Genomic DNA, 24,251 nt, shown 5'->3' with positions numbered 1-24,251 from the left:
AATGTAAGGTCTTAGTGTTAACAGACAGTTTTGAGGGTCTGCAGTGCTGCCCTGGGCCCTGTGTGCTCTACGGAGGTGGCCAAGACAGTTCCCATCCTCAGATCACTTACAGCCTAGTCTGTGAGTAGATTCATTTCTTGGAGGATCTGCCTGGAAAGTTCTCATCATGCTTCCTCATGGGGTACTGACCCGTCATAGCCCTCAAGCTCTTCAATTCATTCAACAGATAGTTACCGAGTGCCCAGAGGAGTCGGGTGATGCGTGGGGGGCAGGTTGGAGGCCAGCAAAGGGCCCTGGTGCCCCACTGAGTCTTTTCTTTTTTTAATTTATTTTTGGCTGCGTTGGGTCCTTGTTGCTGCGCGCGGGCTTTCTCTAGTTGCAGTGAGCGGGGGCTACTCTTCGTTGCGGTGCGCGGGCTTCTCACCGCGGTGGCTTCTCCTGCTGCCAAGCATGGGCTTCAGGCGCACGGGCTCAGTAGTTGTGGCTCGTGGGCTTAGTTGCTCCTCGGCAGGTGGGATCTTCCCGAACCAGGGCTCGAACCCATGTCCCCTGCATTGGCAGGCAGATTCTTAACCACTGCACCACCAGGGAAGTCCCGCCCCACTGAGTCTTGAAGCTGTGCCCGGCTTCTGTAGCAGAAAGAGCTGTGTCCTCTCCCCTTACTTGCTCCTCCCATCCCATCACACACACTAAGTTCCAGCAGTGCCTATTTATCAGATGATTTTCTGGCTGGCCCAGGAGTGGCCTCTTCCTGTCTCTCTTTGGTCTACTCCTTGGGACAGGGAGATCTGGGAAAGGACAACAGAGGTCCTGGGCAGGGGCCCTTACTTCTCAGTGGCCCCAGCTGCCTGTCGAGGCTGACTTCATGCCTCCTGGGGAGAATAAGGCCATGTCCATGGACAGACCCTTCCAGCATTATTGATGTTGATGTATCATCTTGTCACTTAAGTGACCAGGGCAGCTGGAAATGATTCAGCAGGAAGGCTGAAACAGCAGCCTTTTCTCAGCCCTGATTCCCTGTGGCAGGTGCTGGGTCTGCTCCCTGGGGCTTTGCCTGCTCTGGTTTGATGGGTTGCATCAGAAGAGCAGAAAGCAGATGTGGCAGGGCCCCTCCCTGCCCCCAGTCCACTTCATGAGATGCCTCTGGATCCTCTGAATTTGTTCCCAATGAGTTTCTCTTAATATTTACAATAAAATATGAAAATCAGAATTAGAATGATAGTCTCTCACTCGTGGTGTCCTTTGAAACAATGCAGAATAGACTATTTGTATTTAAAGGGATTTTTTTAGTCATTAAGCAAATGAAAAGTAACTTTCTCTTAAAAAAATACTCATCCCAGGCCCCTTTCCCAGCAGCGTTGCTTTTGGACCCCAGGTTGTTGTAGGAGGGAACTTCAAGGCTCTTGAACTACTCTTTTCCCAGCAGAATGTTTAATGAATGATCCCAGTGCCCTAGCTGCCAGCTCACAGAGGCCAGAGCTGCAGGGCTGCAGAGCTGAGTACCAGGATTGATGCTGAGGCCACCAAAGCAGGAGTGTAACAGAGGGGAGCCATCTAGAACTTGCCCTCCAGGGCCCCTTAGAATCCCAGCTTTGCTACTTACTTGCTGTTGGACCTTCCACAAGTCACTTAACCTCTCTGAGTCTCAGTTTCTTCATCTGTAAAACGACAGAATAATTCTGTATCTACCCCATAGGGTTGTTGAAAAGGTGAAATGAAATAATGCATGTAAAGAGCTGCACATAGTACTAAATACATCTTAGCTGGTATGATGAGGATGACGATGATGATGAAGAATGCTTCTTTTATGTCCACTATCCATGTCCAGAGGAGTAATCCAAGCTCGGAAGCAAAATCAGTTACCAGGGAATGACACGAGCTTAGTAACAGATCAAACTGGTGGGGAATGGGTTAACTGTGTCTCAGACTCTTGAGCAGGGCACTGAGGTCAGTTGAAGCCACAACAGTGAATAGACCAGATTGTAGTGGAGATAGCAGCCTCCTGCCCCATGCTGCTCTAACTTAGCCCTCTAGGTCTGAAGGTCTATGAGTTTCTCATTTTCTTATTCTGAACTCTTGAGTTCATTCAGTGCCAGCTGCTATGCTGGGAATGGGCCGGTGGGCAGGGTACATGTTAGAGACCTGTGAAGGGGCCAGACAGAGGTGGCTTCTGTTCTCACTGATTCAGGAGGTGGGCCTGGCCTGGGAAGTAGGTTTCTGCTCATCACTTGGGGCTCTTGGTTATCCAGGGGTGCTCCAGGCTGCCAAGCCCTTCTTCTGAACCTTCCAGTCATAGAATACTGCAAGGATCACACCCAGATTCCGGGATGCTCCTGGAGGCTCTCACAATTATCCTTCCTTTCCTAGTGTCCACTAGAGAGAAGCCAGTGCTGGGAGGAGAAAAGAGGTTTGATATTGCTGGGTTTGGTTCATCTGCTTGGGTTCCGTAGGCTGGGTCAGAGCATGTTGTTGGTAAGATGAGATTGTAGCCCTCGCTCCTGCGGGCTGAGTCAGCTATGGTTGATTTCTTGGCCCCAGGGGGATCCCCTTTGCCCTGGACATTCATCTCCCAGTGGTGCAAGAATGAGGGTGGGCCATGTGCCCTGTCTCGGTCCTGGAAAACAGCTCCAAGCATTTGTCTTTCTAGTGAGTGAAATTTTCAGATAGGGAATGACATTATTAATTGAAAAGATCAGACATACTTACCCTGAAATGCTATGATCTCTCCCCACTGAGACTATCATTTAGTTTGAACCAATGATGAAAATCCTTAATCTGGTATATCACCAAGTAATAACTTATTCGGAAGAGTTAAGAATTAAGAGGCAGAGTCTTGGAGTGATAGCTTAGCTGGGAGGCTGGTTTGCTCTGTGATAGGGTGACTCCTAATGCCAGCAGACTGTTGGCTGGTTTCTTAGCATGGATGGTTTAAAACACCCCTGTGTTGGGCACTCCGGAGGTGGGATCAGGGGGTTGCTCCTTCCTTCCCAGGTTTTACCAGGAATTCAGCCAAGACCTGGGGCCACTTAATGCGCAGTGTATCCTTCCACTAGCACCATTTTTTTGTTGTTGTTGTTCAATTCAATAGTCCATGTTTACTTATTATAAGTGTGTAAATATTATTTATTGTTGAGCCAAAGAGGGTGCTATAATTGTGTTTCCCTTCTTGTATAACCTTTTATTTTTCCGAGAGTTAATGAGCAACTCATGTTTCCCCCATTAGTGCAGTTTTCTATATACCTATCTTTATTTTTCTTTTACTATTTTAATTTATTCTACCATAATTCCTTTAATAGCTTTTCTTCCCCCACCCCAAAGCTTATGCCCACTGCATATTCTGTCAGTTCTACTCTTTCTAACAGGAGACCTCACTTCCAGAGCTTTCTATCTTCTGCTGGATTGATTGCTGCTTTTTAACAGTAGCCTTCCAAGAAAGGGTGCAAGGTGGTAAATTTTTTTGGGCTTTTGCATATTTCAGAATATCTTTGTTCTACTCTCACAGTTGCTTGATAGTTTGCCTGGGTATAAAATGTTAGGTTGAAAATAATTTTCCTTCAGAGTTTTGAAGGTATTATATCATTGTTTATACTAGATTCTATAATTGCTGTTGAAAAGTCTGATGATATGCTGATTTACATTCCTTTGTATACGGTGTGTTTTTATTTTTCCTTTCTGGAATTGTTGATGATTTTTCATTTACCTAGGCATACTGAAATGCCCTGACAATGTTTGGGGTGGATCCTTTGTCATTTACTGTGCTGGGTGCTCAGTGGACCCAGAGACTCAGGTCCTTCCTTCAGTTCTGGGAAGTGTTCTTGTACTGATTCTCTGATAAATTTCTCCTGTTAAGGTGAAACAACAACCATTTTATTATGCTCAAGCTCTGTGTGTTAGGATTTTAGGTAGTGCACATTGGTGATGGATGGCTTATCTCTGCTCCACTATGTTTGAGACCTCATCTTGGGTGGCTCAGATGGCTGATGATGGTTGGGATGCTCAGCTGGGGCCATATGTCTGGGGCCTTGGTTCTGGCTTGGTTCCTCGGTTCTTCGCATCTGCTGGGGGTGAAATGTCCAAGATGGTTTCTTCACTTGTAGAGACTGAGATGTCTGGGACATCTGAGAGCTGGCTGGGTGTCTCTCCATGCAACCTCTCCATGTGTTAGCCATAGCACGGCAATCTCAGGATAGTCAGACTTCTTACATGCTGGCTTGCTTTCCCTAGAGTAAATGTTCCTAGAGATCGAGGTGGAACCTTCAAGGGTTCCTATGACTCAGCCTTGGAAGTTAAGTAATATTATTTCTTTCCCATTCTGTCAGTCAAAACTGAGTCACAGGACCAGCCCAGATTCAAGGCAGCAGCGGGGACGGTACAAGTGCATCAATACCAAGAGATATACTCACTGGGAGGCCACCTTTGGAGACTAGCTACCACAACTCCCCTCTCTCTTCTCTATTACCTCTTTCTGGAAACTTTATTGGTCAGATATTGGATCCTCTGATGTTTTTACCTTTTCTCTTTCATTTTCCATATTTTTATCTTTTTGTCCTACTTTTTGGGAGACTTCCTCAACTTAGCGTTCCAATCATATTTCTCTTTTCTGAGATCTCTTTCTTTCCTGATCATTCCATTTTTACAGTGTTCTCTCCTTGTGTTGTGCATGTAAAATCTTGTCTTATATCTGAGGCTATATTACTTTATAGTATATTTTGAATTTTCCATTGGTTCCTTGCAGTGTCTGTTTCTTTCAGGTTCCTCTTGTTTATTTTGATGTCTCTTGCTTATGTTGGAGGCTTTCCTCAAATGTCTGGCCACCCTTAGCTGTCCCTCGGTCCTTAAGAGTGAGGTATTGGAAGTGGGTTGGGAGCCCTGTGTGCTTGGGCTGGCGTGCACCTGGGGGTTTCCATGCAGGGTGATGATTGGGTAGTAAGCTGCTCTTTTCATTGGAGGAACCTAGATGTTGTCTTTTCTTAGGGATGGTTCAGTTTCTCCTGGTGGTGGTGGCGGCGGCGGTTGATGAGGTCATGTGGTTGGTGAGGAAGTGAAAGGTTGGGGGATGGGGTCCAAAGACTTAGTGTCTCAAGTATCAAACACTCCCCCAGGTCATCCATCCCCCATCCTTCTTCCAGGCACTTGTAATCTCTTCTAGGCTGAATTTTCTTCTTCCATTGCATTTGCCTGTGTCATTTTACACCTTTTTAAGGGGCTTCAGAAGAAGCAAAATAAATGCATGTGATCAGTCTGATGTGTTCATCATAAAGTCTCAGCAGGCTTAAGAGTATATCTGTCTCTATCTCTATCTCTATATCCATATCCATATTTATATTCATCTCTCCTAAAGGAAGTGAGAGAGAACTGCTTAACAATTATTTTTTATTGTGATACATGTCCTATGTCCGAAATGATGCGCGAAATGAACACCCATATACTTGCTATCCAGGTCAGGAAATCCGCACAGGTTGGGAAAATGCTGATATTCTGTGCCTTTGTGACTCCGTGGCTTTATGCTTTTGATTCTGAAGCTGTCTGGGGCTGTGACCTTGTGAGCTGGCTGCCTTTGCTCTGACCATGATGTAGCTCCCTCAACTGAGGCCAGGCAATGCTAAGCAGAACCGCTGACCACGTGAGGGAAGCTGCTCACTCAGCAGTTTTCAAGTGATGCAGTACGTTAGGGGCTGGATGACAGGCAGGTAGGTTATTTCCTCAGTGCTATGGACATGGAGCCTCTTGGACAATGGGGTGACTTGCCCACCATTGCTTCCTTGGCACTTGCTCTTTGCTTGGCTTCCAAACTCCATCCGGGCATGGTTCTCCCTCTCACCTCTTCTTATCTGTCCTGCTGAAGGCTTCTGTTCCTTTTTGCTTTTTCAGCCCTACCTGTTCTCCCTGGGGGCCTCCTTTCCTCTCATGGCCTCAGCTCCTGCCTCTGTTTTCCTTACACCTGTGTCTCTATTTAGGCTGCAGTTCTTTTCTGATCCCACCTGGGGATCCCAGGGGCTCCTGAGCTGCAGCTCATCCAGAATGAACGCTTTATCATCTGCCTCTGCAAATCCAGTTCTCCTCCTCTGTCTGTGTCATGGTTGAAGCATCACTCAGTTTTCTGAAACCCAAGTCTTTTCACGTTTTTGGCTGTCTCTTCCTCCTTTTCTCTTAGTCACCAAGTGCCCTTAATTTTGGCTATGAAATGCCTGATGGATCTGACCCTTTCGTTTCATTTTTGTGACCATAAGCAGAATGGAGCCCCTCCCATGCTGTTCCTCCCTTCGCCCCTCCCCTTCCAGTCACTGCGTCCTCCGCTCTGCTGCCTGGGGCCCTCCAGCAAAACCCTGCAGGTCAGCCACCTGCCTTCCACGTCCACGCTCCCCTTTGCCCATGAGACAGAGTTCAGCTTGCTCAGTGCCTGTTTCCCAAACCACCTTCAGTGCTTCTGTCATGTCTGTGTGACACCTGTATCCGTTACTTAATAGTTTTCTTTAACTGGCTCAGTTTTAAAAACTTGAATGAACTCGTTTTAGAAGGTGACGTTATGTCACTAGCATAAAGGGAAGATCAGGGTGGCCTGCCACAAGTAGAAGATCAATAAGCGATTACTGCAATAAAGGGCACCCCAGATCACCTCAGGGGCCCGCAGGGAAGCGTGCCCCCCACTCTGGGAAAGTGCGACATGGATGCTTTTCCTGAGCGGGCTCTAGCTCTTCCCGGCAGGCAGGGTGGCACCGTGGTTAACATCGTGGACTGCGGAGCCAGACTGCGTGGGTCCAAGCTTTGCTCTGCTGCTTTCCTGCTGTGGGAACTTGGGCGAATAACTTAACCTCTCTGAGTCTCAGTTTCCCCATCTGTGAAGTGGGGTTAATGATATTTGCTGCAAAGGGTTGTTGTGAGTATGAAACGAGATAGGATATGTGGGTCGCTTCCAACAGTACCTAGTACATGAGAAGCCCGGAGGCCTGCTTGCTAGTTTTCACTTTTCCTTTTTGAGGGCGTGTTAAGTGCCGGGCATGTGTTCCTCTGCGGCCCCATAGTGCTCCTTGCTTTCGCTCCTCTGTGCCTCTGTTGAGCACCTTTCCCCTTCCTCTTTCTCTCCCAGACAGATGCTGGCCTTTCCCTCCAGGTCTGGCTCAGCTGTCACCTCCTCGGTAACCTTAGCTGATCTCCCAAGGAGACCTGGCCCCCTCTTTATTCTGTATCTGTTTTAACCCATAACCCACAGTGCACATTTGGCAGATGGGTCTTTCACGTGGGTGCGCTGTGCCTCCAGGATAGCTTTTGCATTTTCACTTCTCCCTCCTGGATTGTCTTCTCAGAGGCGTGTAAATAATCCTGACGTCACCGCCCACGCTAAGACACACAGCCCATCCTTGGTCCCCAAGAGCTCGAGCCCAAAGGACGTGGAAGCTGCTGGCCAGTGTTCTCCTTTCAGATGCTGCTGTGGCACTTGGGCCCGGCAGAGCTGGCTTTCTCTGGAAGGAGCCATGGAATTGGAGTCGGAGATCTTGGGGTTGAGGCCCGACTCTCCAGTTGTCTGGCTCTGTGACCCTCAGGCCCACATGGAACCCCTCTGAGTCTCCGCTTCCTCATGTGTGAACCCTACGGGCTGAGTCAGTTCTAAAGCTTATGTGTTCAGTAAAGGCGTATTTTCCCGGGAGTGTGGGGTTTGCCCGTGCGGACGGGTTGGTCCATCACCTCTGAGTTGTGATGCCGGGAGGGAGGCTGTGTCCCCCCCAGCCGGGGGCCACAGCTGGTTCTCATGGCTGGTTTGCCCTGTCGTGTGCTGCTCCTCCTGAAACCTGCCCTTTCTCCTACCCCTGGCCCAGTTTAGGGATTCAGGGTCCTCCAGGGAAGGGCAGTGCCATCCTCCACCTACACACTCAGAGAGATGCCGGCATGTTCTTTGCAGCTGCAGGCACGGAGCATCGCCCCGGCCTCCCCTTGGTCCCACGTGCTGGCCTGCGGCTGAGTCACACCTGGCACACCTGCGCAGCCGTAGACCCGTAGATCCCCGGGCCCCCTGCCCCACCTCTCCCCTCACACAGGGCCCCGGCACTCATGCTTTATAAACGTCTGTCCATAAACCAGCCGTGCTTCCTCAGGTTCTTCCTGAGATGTCGTGACCTGCTAACCTCCCACTTTCATGCTGAGGTGACGGGGGAGCCGCAGCTCTTCTCAGGAGAAGAAGAGAGAGGCTCGCTGCGGGGTTTGGGCATCTCCCTCTGCCTCTTCGGGCCTCAGTGCCCTTGTCACCATGATCAGGCTGTCGGGTGGCTTCTATTGGTTTCTCCCTGCTCTGCTGGTCTCTGCGTCTGTGAACCCTGGGATTGGGTGGGCATGGTGGGGTGGGATTGGGGTTGCATTCCCTGGGGAGTTTTGCATCCTCGAGGGTCCAGAGTTGTGCTCTGAGTCTCCTGGATCCTCTTAGAGTGTGCATGGGAATGGGATGTGTCACCAGAGCCAGCCCTGCCAGGTGCGGACAGGTGAGCAACACCTGCTCCTTCCCAAGGGGCTCTCCAGGGGGGGATCAGGACTCAATCCCTCCATGTGTTGGAGCCTCTCATTCCTGAATCCCGTGTCCCCTTCCCTCTCTCCGTTCCCCCGCCCGTTCTGCTGGGCTGGCATCCTTCTCCCTTTCTACACTGGCCCCAGCAGAGTGTGGACAGTAATGTCTTCACCTCCATGTCTGGGCCCTTGGGGCTTGGGATCAAGCCGTGTGCACAAACCCAGGGCCTGGCGGCCCACCCACAGTGGCTGGACTCTCCTGTCTGAAGTATGTGGGCATCCAGGTTCCCTCGGATTTGAAGCCGTCCCTGCCTCCTCTCTGCTCTCTGATTGGCTTTCTGCCTTCGTGTCCCCGCCACCATGCCCATTCCCTCCAGCTTATCTGACGGCAACCTTGGCAATGACAATGGCGGCCAGGTATTATGTTTTTGCTGTGGACCAGGCACTGTGCTAAGTGCTTTATAGGCCTTATTCAGACCACCCAAGGAGGTGAGTAGTATTATACCATTTTACGGATGAGGAAGCTGAGGTGGGGAGAGGTAAAGTAACTTGGTCACGGTCACACAGCTAATCAGGGGTGGCACTGGAATTCAAATCCAGGTCTGTTGGACCAGAACACCAGGGCTTTTGATCCACTGTACACACTGCCTGCCCGCCTCCCTCGAGGCTAGAGCCTGGCCCTCTACTCCAGCATCTGCCAGGCTGTCCTGCCACGATAGACAGAACTTCTCGGACGTGTTTCCAACCACAGGGATGCCCCAGCACTGCTGGCTGCTGGAATGAGGGCTACGTGATTGTGCCTCTGGCCTTGGGTCTCTGTAGACAGCAAGGTGGATTCCTCTGGGCAGGGACCCCCAGCCCATACCCAGCCCGGTCCCTGCTCATCCCTCCCCCTGGCCCAGCTTGCCCAATGACCACACAATTCTCTGCCACCACGAAAACTGTCTAAGACTCTCGTCATATTGAGGAGTTGAGCACAGTTTTCCGAGTCCAGTGCAGGGAACAGGAGTTGGGGGTTAGCCTGCCCATTCTGCAGAGGGGAAAGCAGAGATAATAAGACTCTGAGGGTCCAGCTTGTCACGGCTAGAACTGGTGGGCGCCAGTCCTGGCTTCTAATTCCCTTTTCTTCTCATCATATCTCCTTCTTATGATGATTTCTCTGGAAGCTTTTAAATTTCATTTTGTTTTATTTTATTTCCTATCATTTATGGTCTAGTTGGTTACGCAGGGTTTGGAAATGTGAAAAGTTGGAACTCCAAAACCCTCTCCTAAGTTCTTAAGTACTATGCTGCAAGTACTTAAGAATGCTGGGGGTGGGGAAGAAAGGCACTGCTTTCAAAAGGTAGGATTAGTTTGGAAACCGTACTCAGCATCTTCAGCATCTCCAGAATGCAAGACCCTGTACACAGCCCGGGGCCCCGGGGCCACCAAAAGGCAGCCAAAGAAGAAAATTAAGCGGCAGGAATGACAGAAATGGAGCCCATTCAGCCCCTTCATCCTTATTTCTTTCTAAAAAATTGAGGTATGATTTACATACCATGAAATTCACCCTTTTAAAGTGTACAATTCAGTGGTTTTTAGTATATTCACAAAGCTGTGCCATCACCACTGCATAGTTCCAGAACATTTTTATCACCTCCAAAAGAAACCCCGTACCCATGAGCAGACCCTCCCTACCCCTTCTCCTTCTGCGCCCGCCCCCTGGCAACCACTCATCTGCTTTCTGTCTCTGGATTTGCCTATTCTGGACATTTCGTATAAATGGAATCATGTAATAGGTGGCCTTTTGTTTCTGGCTTTTGTCATTTAGCATGTTTTTGAGGTTCATCCATGTTGTAGCATGTATCAGTACTTCATTCCTTTTTATGGCTGAATAATATTCCATTGTGGAGGGACCGTGTTTTGATTATCCATCCATTGGTTGATGGATGCTTGGGTTATTTCCACCTTTTGGCTATTGTGATAATGTGTCTCGTTCCTTTTGGTTTGGTTTTCCTGGGAAGCTCTTCATAGCAGCCAGCTGTATGCATTTCTCTAGCTTGGCTACTTGGAAAGCAAGAGAAAGCAGGGCCGAACATGGCAGGGTGGCTGGGGAGCTGGTGTAGTGGGAGATACAGACAAGGGGAGTGTGTAGGTTTGGGAGAAACTCTGTGCCAGAGGGAAGGCTTAAACCTGGCCCCAGAGCCATCTGCTGTTACAGGGGATTTTTCCTGTTGTTGATTATTAACCAATGGTTAAGATCCTGACGGTAGATCCCCGGGGCTAGAACTGGTGCTTATTTGAGATGCCAGAAATGTTTTCAAAGACATGTAAACAGCCCTGGACCCTTGCTTCTCTCTTTCCACTTGGAAACCTGATCACCATTTTATGAGTTATAATAATAATGGTCTACATTTGTATAGGACTTTATATTTTATTTCACAGCCATTATGTTTAATTCCTCAGAACATTATCACCCCCATCTTTGCAGAGGAAGGAACTGGGACACAGAGAGGTGAGGTAACTTAACCAAGGTCACACAGTGGGGTAGCAAGTAGAGACAAACTTGAACCCAGGAATCTCTTGATTCTTAATGTAGGTCCTTTTCATAGAAATGTGAGAGAGATGATAGCTGCGATGACTTCAGATGGTCTGGGGCAGAGACACTGGAGGCTGGAGGCGAGGACCCTGGAGGCCTGGGTGCTGTAAGTGGGGTCTTTGCCTGGAGGTCTGCCCAGTTCCCTGTGAACAGCCCCATCTGGGTGAATCATCCCCCTGCTTTCTCAGCTTCCTCTCCTGGCTCTTTCATCATTTCCTCCTGAGATTTACATTTGGCTAAAGCCAGATTCGACCTCTCCCGGCCTCCCTGAGCCCTCCCAGCTGGGGAAAGAATCCCAGAGTAGAGAACCTCAGCGCCAGGCAGCTCTGGGGCAGAGGGATGCTGAGTGGGCTGTGCCTCCAGGACCCCAGAGGCGGGAGGCTCTTCGGACCTGCTCATTCACACCTGCTCTTACCACCCTTCTCTTTTAGCTGAGTGTGTAATCTCCCTGCTTCCCTCCTCTGCCTCTATCACCAGCCCCTCTTCTTGTGGGTTCCTGGGTAGGCCTGGGACCCTGCGGCCTTAGAGCTGCCTGTGAGCTGGCTTGGCTCGAGAGGCAGTTTTCAACGTTAGTGCCATGACCCGTGTCAAGATCACTGTGGGTTATAAGAAAGTCATTACAAATAAGAGGGAGGATACCATTTCTGCTAATAATTTACCTTTTGCTTATAATAAATTAGAGCAGATTCAAGGTTATCTCTTGAGATAATCATGTCACTTTCACCACTCAGTATGTGTGATGTGTTTGGCTGAGAAAGGGCTGGAACTGCATTGAGTACCATGTTCTTACTCTGTCTTATCTTAGCACCAGCTGGTGGCTAGGCCCGGCCGGGCTGTCCTTGGGAGGGTGGCTCACACACAAATGCCATTGGTTGTGAGGTCTGGGGCAGGGCGAGGTGGAGACCAGCTGACCATAGCAGGGGTGGTGAGGCTGAAGCAGGGATTTCATCCTTTTGGGTTTTGGTCTTCCAATTACAAAGCCAAGGCTAGAACATGGGACTTGGGCAGTGTATTTGTTTCCTAGGGCTGCTCTAACCAAGTACTACACACCAGGCAGCTTAAAACAACAGACATTTATTGTCTCAGTTCTGGAGGTGAGAAGTCCAAAATCAAGGTGTCAGTATGGCCATGCTCCTCTAGAAGGCTCCAGGGAAGAATCTTCCTTGCCTCTTGTAGCTTCTGATGGTGGCCTGCAATCCTTGGCCTTCCTTGGTGCTCCAGGTGCATCGTTCCAACCTCTGCCCCTGTTGTCACATGGCATTCTCCCTGTGTGTCTGTGTCTTCAGGTGACCACCTTCTCCTCTTATAAGGACACTAGTCATATTGAATTAAGGGGTCATCTTAATGACCATATCTTAACTTGAGTACATCTACAAAGACCCTATTTCCAAATGAGGTCACATTCACAGGTAGGTGAAGACTTCAAAATATCTTGGGACTTCCCTGGCGGTCCAGTTGTTAAGACTGTGCTTCCAACGCAGGGGGCGCGGGTTCGATCCCCAGTCAGGGAGCTAAGATTCCAAATGCCGCACAGCGCGGCCAAAAAAAAAAGACTTCGAAATATCTTTAAGGCAGTTCATGATTCAATCCATAACAGGCAGTCAGCTCTTAAATAAGTACCTTTGGCTCCTAGGAGGGAGGGCTGAAGTCGAGAGTAGGGTTTGGTGCCATGTGGCCCATCCCCTCCCGTAAAGCCATTCCAAGCCATCTAGATACCAAGGCAGGGTAGTTTCTAATTTGCGGCCATCGGTGTGCATGTGCTCTGGCTTCTGATCTTTTTGAGGGCAGTGGTCATGCCTTCTCCCCAGCCTGGTGTCCCCTCTGGAGTCTTGGACAGGGCCCTGGAGCTAGCAGGAGGCCGATAGCCACTGGTGCTCCTTCCTGCTCCAGCACCTTCCAGGCTCCAAGCATCATTTGAGAAATCATTCTGGCAGATGCCCCGTGCTCCCACGTGATAGTCCTCACCGATTCCTGGAGACTGGTCCAGGGAGAACAGACTGGCTCAGGGGAGAGAGGCTCAGTCCACGAAGGGCTGGGTACGAGGGCCCTTTGCCTGGGACTCAGGGACCTTGGTAATAATCTCAGCTGCTCTGGTCCTGCGGGCGTGGACATCTTCCACCTTGTGGAGAGAACCGGACAGTGTGACTATGTATATGAGGGTCCCCCGACCACTGATATGAAAAACCTGCTGGCATTGCCCTCCTCTAGGGTTTGTGTTCCCAGAGAACCGGGACGGCTACTGGTCAAGTTTGCCCACAAGCCATCTCCAGGGGAGTAAGCCAGAGGTCCTCAGCGAACCCCACACAGTCCTGTAGACTCTGGGTGGGGGCTTGCCTCCCCTCCCTTCCCTGCATGGTTTTCCCTTCCAGGCTCCCAGACCCACCGAGGAACTGCCCTGTCCGTCCTCACCTCAGGGGACCTGAGGGTGATGCTTCCCTTCCCTGAGCATCTTTCCTCCCTTCCTTTTCCGTCATCATGAGTCTCGGGCTGCAGGCCCATTGAGGAGGAGCAGTGCCTGCTTGGAAAGGGTGGAGTGGCTAGCGGAAGCAAGCTTGTTTCCCACCCAGCTCTGTGGGATCCACAGGCAGGCGAGGGCCAGAGCAGTCGGACGTTACCCACGGTGGTAACATCCAAGGCCATAAATGCAAGGGGAGGCTGGTGGCTCTGACTGAGAAGTAGAAGGAGCTGCATCCGTTCCTTTGTGTGTGACCGTGTGTGCGCACGTCTTGAGTGTTGAGTCTTGGCTCTTTGGTTCCTGTGTTAGTTACAGTCTGGATCAGGAGAGAGGGGACCCCACTCTCCAGTCATCGGAGTGAGTCCAAGGTCCAGGAATAAAGGAGGAGGAAGGCAGATGGAGGTGCAGAAAGGGGGATTGGCAGGGTTGAGGTTAATGGGGTCACATGGATCCTCCACCAAGCCAGATGTTCACACAGCCTCCTTACCTGGCTTCCTGGGGGACAGGTGACAGGGACAGGCAGGGGCTGTGCCAGGGTAGCTGAGCCTGCCTGGGCTGAGGGGAACCAGGCTGGGGTGGTGTCTGAGCCCCAGGGCCAGGGTTTCCTCTGGAAAGACAGAGGGCGGGGGTCTGTAGGGAACATGGCTTCTCTCACGAAGGGGGCTTGGGGTTGGAGCTGTCACCCCCATTGGCAGGACGTGGGCTGGAACAAAGTACAGAAGCATTCTCTCCAGGTGGCAGTGGGGGTCCTTTGGTCATTTAAGTGGGACCAGGTTGGGGGCTGACTCTTGGCTGCTTCAGGGTGGGGCTCTGGAGAAGCAAACAGTTGCAAAACTGGGGGCTTTGTGGCTCAGCCTGGTCTTCTTAGGCTCTTAATTCTGTTATCCTTGCCTCTCCCTCCTGTCCCAGGATATAGCCAGGGCACATCCTGGACACCAGAGTCCCTCGTCCGGAGACTCCCCCAGGTTCTGCCCAGCTGGCCCTGTGCGTAACCATCGCTCTGAAGGCTTTTTCGTGGCACACATTCTCCCTACTGATTGGACTGTAAACCAGCACTCCCTGGTCACCAGCAAGGGCCAGATGGAAAGTGGGGAGTGTGTGAGAGCAGCGGACTTGTCGCAATTGTGTTGTCATGGTGACACAACTCTGTTTAGCTGTCTCTCCATGGTCCTAGCCCACATGGACTAAAATAAGTTTTACCTGCAGCATACACAGCAGGCAGCCCTGTCTTCCCAAAGTCTGACCAGTGTGTGTGTGTGTGTGTGTGTGTGTGTGTGTGTTTGTGTGTGTGTGTGTTTAGGGAAAAGGGGCCCCCCCCAGGGAGGATGAATTGAAAACGTTTACCCCTCTCCCCTTCTTTTCCTTCCCAGTCCTGGATCTCTTTAGACCTGTGGTTCTCAGACCTCAGCATCACAATCACCTGGAGAGATTGTTAAAACACAGATTCCTGGGCCCCATCACCCGGGAGTCTGGTGTGCACCTGAGAATGTGCATTTCTAACAAGTTTCTGGGTGATGCTGATGCTGTGGTGCGGGAACCACACTGGGAGTAGCCCTGCCTAAGATTTTAGCACATCCTGGCAAAGAAATGCACTGGCTCTATTTTCTGCATGTGTTAGACTGTGTCCTTAAGCCCAGCTGCTGTTAGAGGAGAGAGGGGAGGGGCAGACAGGCCCCCACTCACCTCTTCTGTGTTCTGTGGCCTAACAGGAAGCAGGAGCTGGCCAACAGCTCGGATGTGACCCTCCCAGACCGGCCGCTGTCCCCTCCTCTCACTGCGCCTCCCACCATGAAGGTAAGAGGCTTCCGGCTGGTAAGTGGGGAAGGGAAGTGGGCGGGGAAAGTGCTGTTGCCTTGGCCCCTGGCCTGGCTGCTTCTGTCCCCATGGGGGCCTTGGAGTGTCTCCACACCTCTGAAGGCAGCGTCCACTTGAGATAACCAGTGTAGGAGGAAAGTGTGATTGTGAGATTCAGGAGTGTCAAGGGGCGGTGAGGAAATAGACTGGGGCTGAATGGGGTGGGCGGGATGCTTGGTGATTAGCGAGAGGCCTTGTGGAGCTGTAGGTTCCGGCACAAGGGGCCCAGGCGGGAGTAAGTGGGGACACTCAGAATGCAGCTGGGGAGCCTTACGGGGCTACTGCCCAGAAGGGCTGCCTGGGGCTGGGGGTGGGGAAGGAGGGGTCCTGTGGGCTGGGACCCTCCTGGGACTTCAGTGGCACTTGTGTGCTGCTCTACCTGCCTCTGACTGGCCTCCTGGGCTCACCCTGTCACCCTAATCTCTGTGGGAGAGTTGCCTTGGAGGTTCTGGGAGCCAGTAATTCTTTTCCTATTAGCACAGGAAAGAGATTCACAAATCTCTTTCCTGGGAGACTACATCCCAGGACCCTGAGGGGGCTGCATCCTCCCTACACCGAGCTCTCCCCCCTTACTGTTCAGTCTTCCTGGCAGGGTGGCCACATGGGCCTGAGCTGACCCTCAGGGAGGACTTTGGTTCAGCCAGTATTCCTGCCTAGGCAGCAATGCACCTCCCTCCTTCCCTCACACTTTGCCAGGTGAGGACTAGCTCTGAAGACGTCACCTGAGTCATCTGAGGCAACATCTAGGCCAGCCCCCATCTCTGTCCTGGGGTTCTGCTACAAGGTGACTCACAGGGAAATAATTAGGTATCTCTTTCCTGGGAGTCCCTGTTGTACCCCCTCTTCCCTGACCTAATCTGTTGCAAAGTGATACCCTCAAAGGAGGTAGATAAAAGCCATCTTCCCATTATCATCCCACATTGAATGCCCATCACACACAGAACTGAGGGGGAATATCACAGAATGGCAGTCAGAGCCTGTCCTGGTTGAATTAGTAATGCAGGAGTGGGTAGGGTACAGGGCTGACCTAGGAGACAGCTCTGCTCTCCTCCTGGTGGGGTACCCAGGGGCATTGAAAGCCAGACCACCTTCATCAGCCTAGTCACAGTGCTGGCATCCGAGCCAGGTGCTGGGGCGGCTTGTTTGCACAGGGAATTACTGAGACATATTGCCATTCTGAGTTTTAGTCCCTTGGTCTGCAGAGTTGGGTGTGGGATGCTTGTCTCTTTGCTCATGGATGGCGGGAGTTTGCAGGGAGGAATTCTGAAAGTCTCCTAGGAGGAGTCACTGAGTTCTCTTGGCAGGCTTTACTTATGTGCTCATTTAATTTACCCAACACCCAATATTTATTTAAATGTTGTGTTAGTCAAGACTCTTGGTGGCAAGTGACAGAAACATAACTCGCTTTGGCTTAAGCATAAAAGAAAATTTATTGCCTTCGTAATGGCAAGTATAGATTCCAGGCACGGCTGCATCCACGAAATCCGTCTCTTACCATTTCTCTTCTGTGTTTCATCCTCTGTCAAGCTCTGGCTCTGTGGTGGCAGATGGTGACAGTAGCTCCTACTTGCTAAGTAACTCCAGTGGAAAGAAGAGTATCATTTTTTCCCCAGTAGTTCTAACAAAAGTCCCAGGGAGGAAGCTCATTGGCTGGGCTTAGGTCACATGTCTATCTCAGAGCTGGAAGGCTCTGATTGGCCAGATCTGGGTCTCTTGCCCACCCTCTAAACCAGTTGTCCCCAACTTTTTTGGCACCAGGGACCGGTTTTGTAGAAGACCCATTTTTCCACAGACCGGCAGTGGGTGGGGGGGTGGAATGGTTTCGGGATGATTCAAGCACATTTCATTTATTGTGCACTTTATTTCTATTATTATTACATTGTAATATATAATGAAATAATTATACAACTCACCATAATGCTGACAGGAGGTGGAGCTCAGGTGGTAATGCGAGCAATGGAAAGCAGCTGTAAATACAGATGAAGCTTCGCCCGCCACTCACCTCCTGTTGTGCGGCCCGATTCCAAACAGGCCGCAGACCGCTACCGGTCCACGGCCCGGGGGTTGGGGACCCCTGGTCTAAACTGTAAGAACGGATAATGGGGGAGGGGTGGCTGTTTAAAGGAAAATTGAAGGTGCTACAATGAGAGGAAGAGGAAACGGATGCAGGGCAGGCAAGACCAACAGCTTTCTACTACACGTGCTGACCATGTGCCAGGTCTAGTGCTGAGCACTGAGGACCTAGTAGCAACAAAGCAGTATGATCCCTGTTCTCTTGGAGTTTGTCATCCAGCTACGGAGACAAAAGTTGAAAAAATAATTTCAAGAATGAGGGATGGACAGTTAGGTGTGATGAATGTTTCAAAGGAGAAGCACAGCATAGCTAGGACAATATAAGGTCTGTGGAGGGGAAATCTAATCGAGTCTTGGAGAGGGTCAGGGAGGGCTTTGAGGAAGTGATGCTTAAGCTGAACCCTGAGAGTGGAGTAGGACTTAGTGAAGCAGAAGTGCAGTCAAGGTGGAGGAAAGTGTTCTAGATGCTTGTCACTCAGAGTGAGGCCAAGAGACCAGCTGCACCTGCCTCATTTGGGAGCTCCTTAGAAATGCAGTCTCTCAGGCCTCACTGCAGACCACTGAATCAGGATCTGCATTTTACCAACATTCCCTAGTGATTCACATGCACATTACAGCTCCAGAAGCACTGCTGTAGGCTCCGTCCTCCCTGAGGCAGGAGCGAAGGTTATTCTTGAGGAACAAGAATGGCTAGAGCACTCACAGTTAGGGACAAAGAGGCTGACCCTTGGAAGTTTTGCTCAAGATTTTGGGCTTTATCCTAACTAGGGGCATCGAAGTCATTGAAGATTTTAGTCAGAGGAGTAAGGTGACAGGACTTTTGCAAAGTCACCCTGGCTCGTGTAGAGGATGTGTGGGACGGAACGGAGTGGAAGTGGGGTGAGTTGGGAGGCCACTGCAGGAGTCCAGTGGGAGAGGACTGACTCTGAGGGGCCTGTGACCACCTGGAAGTGGTCAGATCTCAGAGATCTCCCAGGAGGTGGATTGGTGAGATATGAGGATTTGGGGAGAGGTAGGAAGCAAGAATGGTCCCAGGTTTGGATCAGCCGGATAAACGATACAGCCATTCTCTGAGAGGGGGTGACCCAGGAGGGAGGATGAGGATTAAAGTTCTAAGTGCTGACTTGGACATGCTTGAGACACCGATGGGGGTGTCATTGAGCAGCTGGGTATTTGGGGGCCCGGCTCAGAAGAAGGGTGTGACTGGAGATAAAAATCTGGAGTCATTTTTGTAGAGATGGGAATTGAAGCTGGGGGTGGAGGGGTGGGTCGGTTGGTGAACTCTCCAGGGAGAGGATGGAGTGAGAAGATGGGAGATTCCTGGGGTGGCCTCCCCAGGGAAAGGCTGGTGTGGACGAGGCTGGGGACATGGTGAGAGGGTTGGGCAGATGTGTCAACGGAGCTCACGGTGGCCTCTGGGGTTAGTGTCCTGGTGGCTACTTACAACTACGATGCTCATTTACCTCTCCCCAGCCTGCTCAGCACAGAGGGAGCAGCCGTTTCGGGACTGCATTTACCAAGTCATGTTGTTAGCCCAACGCGTCCCTGTATTGAGTTCAGGGCAGCGACTGTGTCCTGTTCTGTGGGTTCCTGGTTCTGGTAGATGTTTATGGTGTGTTGACTATTCTGGAATCCAGGTTGGAGGAGCAGGCACTTCCCTTCCACTCCTCTGGTTTTGTCTGAATCTCCTATCCCAGCAGACCCTCTTTCTCCAGGTAATACTTTTCTAAATTAAGCCAGAATACAGGGACTTCCCTGGTCGTCCAGTGGTTAATCTCCACGCTTCCACTGCAAGGGCCACAGGTTCGATCCCTGGTCAGGGAAGTTCGCATGCTGCACGGTGCGGCCAAAAAAAAAAAAAAAGAAAAGCCTGAATACATGTGTTCTTCAAGATGTGGACTGAAGCCCCCTCCTTCCCTATCAGTTTCACCTGTGGAGTCACCTGTGCAGGTCTGGGCTCCCGCCTGCGATGTCCTCTCCAGGGTGGGATTAGGCCTCTGTTTTGCTGATACCTCCCAACTTCCCCAGGTTATTACTGCACGTTGAGGTCTGAGACACTGAGGGTGGAGGCTGGAATCTCTCCAGGGTCACTGGCCCTGGAGTTCCATCAGCTCCCCACCCCTCCCAGCATCTGGGCAGTGGAGGAGGGTCTCATTTGGTTCCCTTGGCAGTGCAGGCTTGGGTTAGGGGTGGCAGTGAAACCCCTTTGGTATTGATTAGCTTGGGAGTCACAAAATGTCAGGGATGGGTGATCCATTTCCTTTTTAGGGAAGCTGGAGGCCAGGAGGTGGGAAATGACTTGGCCAAGGTCCCATTGAAGATAGCTGTGTTCCTCCTGTAGTCATAGAGTAAGTTCAGTTCTAAGACCCAAACCATTTTTGATAAGATGCTCTCATCCCACCCCACACACCAGGGACAACCTCCTCTAGTTGCTTCCCCCATTGGGAAGGGAATGCTGGAGCAGAAGCTGGCCTCCAGCCCGAGAAGCGCCCCTCCCTCCCCAGGCCCCTGCCCCCCACTGGCCTGCCTGCTGCAACTGGTCCTTTACGCCCCCTTCTCCACCTCGTTGTGTTTGTGGTTTTCAAGGGAATTTTTTTTTTCTCGCTAATATGAAACTGAGAAAAAGCCACCAAAGAGATGCTGAGCAGATGGGCAGAATGAGAGCCCAGTTCCCAGCCAGAATTCAAACTGTGGATGGCGCAGGGTGGGCTGGGAGAGGGGTTTGGGGCTGTCTCCCTGGGAATGCTGTGGATTGTTTCCAAGCCCACATCTTTTATGATCTGGTTTTCATGCCCAAATGGATCACCAGGCACCAAGGAGAGCAGGTGTGTGCCCAGCACTGCGCTAGGCCCCGTGTGGTCAAACTAAGGCCGCCGTCCTCGTCCCTCAAAGAACCTGCTGTCTTCGGGGGGCCTTAACTGAGCAGAAGAAACCATATGGCTGAGCATGTGACAAGTTGCAGTGTGTCATGTGGCTTCTCAGTGGGGGGGAGGGGAGTGAGGATGGCTTCATGGGGAGGTGGGTGGGGGAGTTGGAAGGGACCCTAATGGCAAGCACGGGGGTTGAGTGACCCCCTGGGACCGACCATGCAACAGCCTTTTGGGCTTGAAGGGGTTGGGATTGACCCTCCTGATTCTTTTCCAGCTCACAGTAAGTGCACGGGGCGTTCTATCGAAGGTAGTGATGCTGGGACTTGGTGTGTCCTTGATCTGAATTGTCACACTTGTCTCTGGAGCCCCACCAGGCCTGGGCTGGCCCGGTCAGCTGGGAGGTGACCCTTTCTCATCCTTCTCCATCCCTCTTTGTGCCAGTCTGAGGGCAACCTCCTCCACCCCAGACCTTCTCCTTTCCCGAAGAGAACAAGGAGGCCTGGGGTGCCCGCTGTGAGGGGAGCAGAAAGTCTCATGCCTGCTTTGCCCCCCTGGTACTTTGCTCTCCATCACTCACCGATGCCCTCGAAACCCTCAGTGATGGGTCAGGCAGGTGCAAAGTCCCCACATGTTGGGGAAGAAAGTGGAGGTCAGAGGTGCCTTCTCTGCACTCCTTTCATTCCCTTTGGGCAGAGCTGTGCTGGGTCTCCGCCTCCTGCCCTCCCAGGCTCCGTAACTGCCCACCAGCCACTTTCTGTCTTGGGTGGGGAGGCGCTGGGGTTTCCTTTCCAGCTTGTAGCACTGCCCCAGGCCCGATGCCATCTCTTACTTTGCCTCTGGTTCCTGCCACCGTCTTCTGTTCTCACTGGGAGAAGAGACCACTCACCCGCCTCTGTCAGGGTTGAGTCAGGGGGTGTCAGCCCCCGTCAGATCTACCAAGTTTGTATGGACGAGGTGAGGAGGCGTCTGTGGGAAGGATGTTGGGACTCCTCTTGGGCGGAGGCAAGAAGGGCTCAAGGACACCAGCAAGGGGGTTTGGTTTCCCCTCTTCAAGAAAGCTCTGCAGTGGGGGGCGTGACAGTTGGGACAAGCATTTGTTGCGGCCCATGACCACCGCTGCAGGAGGTTCAGCTGGCTTTCTTGTTGGCGCTCCTAGGAGAGCTGTCTCTGGTTCCCCCACAGACCCTATTTATGTCGCTGGTCCAGATGCTGTCTCCTCAGGAACCACTTCCCAGGAGGCCTCTGATTTCATACAGGCCAGTGGACAGGGGAGCCCAAGGGCAGTGCAGATGCGAGGGGGGCTTAACCTGGCTCTGCATCTGTTGGGGGGCACCTTGGAGGCTTAGAGAGCCGGGAGATGTCTGTGTGTGCACCACCTGCATGAACCTACCCCTCATGTGTGCACATGTGTATATTGTACCTGATTTTGTTCATTGTTTTAAGGCCAACGAGCCTACACTTCTTGAAAATTACTTTAGGTGTAACCGGATTTTTAAAAATTTACACACATTGAAATGCATAAATCTTAACTGTGTACTTTTATTAATGGATACACCCATGGGACCCATACTCTGATTCAGATAGAGGACCTTTCTCTTCCCCCAGAATGTTCCACTATGTCCCTTCCTAGTCAATCCCAACCCCCGCCCCTCGGGAAGCAACCAGTATTCTGATTTTTTTTTCCCACTGTAAATTAGTTTTGCCTGTTCTAGAACTGAATTTAAAAGGAGTCATGGGGACTTCCCTGGTGGTCCAGTGGTTAAGACTCTGCTTCCAGTGAGGGAGGCCCGAGTTCAATCCCTGGTCAGGGAACTAGATAAAAAAATAAAATAAAAGGAATCACATAGTCTGTACTTGTTTGTGTCCAGCTCAGCATAATATCTGTGAGATTCACCCATGATGTAGAGTGTTATCAGTAGTTTGTTCCTTTTTATCCCCACTGTATGAATACAGCACAGTTTGTTTATTTTCCTGTTGAGCGACATTTGGGTTGTTTCCAGTTTTGAGCTATAATGAATAACCAAATGCTCTGAATATTCTGGTATAAGTTTTGTTTTGTTTTGGACATGTGTTTTCATTTCTCTTAGGTAAATACCTAGAGGGAAATGGCTGGGTCAAAGGGGAGGTGAATGTTTAACTTTATATGAAACCGCCAAACTTTTAGCCAGGTGGTTGTACCATTTTATGTCTCTACCAGCAGTGTTACGAGAGCTCTAACTGCTTCACATCCTTGTCAACATTTGCCATTGTCAGTCTATTTAATTTTAGCCACTTGAGTGGGTGTGTAAGGAGGGATATTTCATTGTGGCTTTAATTTGCATTTGTCTGATGACTAATGACGTTGAACACTTTCTCATATGCTTGTGGACCATTCTTACAGTTCCTTTGCCCCTCCTCCCCCTTTAAAATTGGGTTGTTTGTCTTCCTGTAGGCATTCTTTACATATTCTAGATACAAGCTCATTCCTTGTCTTAACAGCGTCTTTGATGAACAGAAGTTTTAAGTTTGATGATGTCCAATTTATGGATATTTTTTTCATTTTGTGTCTGTAGCTTTCTTTGCTTATTCCATATCACAAAGATTTTCTTCCATGTTTTCTTCTAGAAGTTGTCTAGTTTGAGCTATAGATCTAAGATCCATCTCAATTTAATTTAATTGTGTGGCATGATATAGGCATTGTTGGGCAGCAAGCCTTATACTTGCCCAGCCTCGAGACAGAAAGAGCCCAGAGTCAGTGACAGAGACATCCATGGTTTAATGGACAGGGGATCTTACATGTCTGAAGCAAGGTCCTGGAATGACACCCCACTGTGTGAGGCAGACCAGGGCAGGACAAGGCAGCAGTCTTCACTACTGGAGGGGAATGGGAGGATACCCCTTATAAGGGGAATTGACTTGACATCAGGTTGGCTCATTGGTTACCAGGGAAACCAGCAGAGGAGCAGGTCCTTCACCGCCCCTTTGCCCCTTTGATACGCTATCATGGTGGAGGTGTTCTGATCTAAAGAATAGAACTAGCTGGGTTGGGGGGGCAAGTATGTAGGCATTTCCTGATTAGGCTCTATGACTAAGAGGGAAAGTCTGTCAGGTGAGTAGGGTGTAGGTGAGGCAGGGACTGGTTGAGCAGGGAGATGTATAGTGAGCAAGAGAATAGCCATCTTGAGTGGCCTGATGGTACCGGTGTCTAGGTCCATTTATTCCCTTATGGATATCCAGTCATTGAAAAGACTTAGGGTTGCTTTGGTACCTTAGTCAAAAATCCGCTGGCTGTATACATGCACCCATGCATGTGTATGGTTGTCTCTGTAAGCCGTGATGTTTCTCTAGATCAGGGCTGGCAAATGTGTGACACTTGTGCCATCCCACCAGCCTTCTGCCCCTATGGCAGATGTTAGTAATGATCATGGCACCCTTGCCCATGAGTTTAGACGTGGATTCAGAATCCTCTCCAACAAAGCCCTGCAGGTAGCCACCGCCAGTCATTTGGAGCTGACACTTGAGATGAATTGCTTCTGGCATCTCTGATTGAACTTGGTGGAAGAGGTTAAGTTGTTTGCTCGATGTCCCACAGCTGGTGAGGGCAGGGCCAGGATTTGGACTCAGGTCTGTATGTGTGGCTCGGAAGCCTGTGCTGTCTTAACCACACTCCAGACTGCTTTCCGTGAGTCATGTGAGCATGTTACTTAATCTCCCTGACCTCCAGTTTCTTCCCCTGTAGAATGAGGACAATGGCCACCCGGAGGAGCCGGTGTGAGGAGTAATGAGGTAAACCATGACGCAGCTAGTGGAGTGCTTAACACATAGTGGGGGCTCAGTAAGTGGTTGTGATAATTATGATGGTGATGATGGTGATGGTGATGGTGATGATGATGGTGGTGGTGTTGATGGTGATGATGATGATGATGATGTAGTTCTTGCCCTTGAGAAA

General features: G+C 50.7%; 1 protein-coding gene across 5 annotated transcripts in view; it reads left to right on the top strand.

Annotated features, from left to right (window-relative positions):
- Nucleotides 1-24,251, top strand: part of RAP1GAP2 (RAP1 GTPase activating protein 2) — a 142,060-nt gene that overhangs the window by 23,051 nt on the left and 94,758 nt on the right. For 3 of the 5 annotated variants that reach the window (XM_061176461.1, XM_061176459.1, XM_061176457.1), the window contains exon 2: nt 15,236-15,338. In XM_061176461.1, the coding sequence (XP_061032444.1) occupies nt 15,315-15,338 (24 nt within the window). In that variant the 5' untranslated portion in view covers nt 15,236-15,314. The remainder of the gene's footprint in view (nt 1-15,235; nt 15,339-24,251) is intronic. The other 2 variants (XM_061176460.1, XM_061176458.1) reach the window with 1 other exon arrangement.

This window comes from Eubalaena glacialis, chromosome 19 (assembly GCF_028564815.1).
Source record: "Eubalaena glacialis isolate mEubGla1 chromosome 19, mEubGla1.1.hap2.+ XY, whole genome shotgun sequence".
In the NCBI taxonomy this organism is placed as follows: Eukaryota; Metazoa; Chordata; class Mammalia; order Artiodactyla; family Balaenidae; genus Eubalaena; species Eubalaena glacialis.
This window is presented reverse-complemented; position numbering and strand designations above follow the sequence as displayed.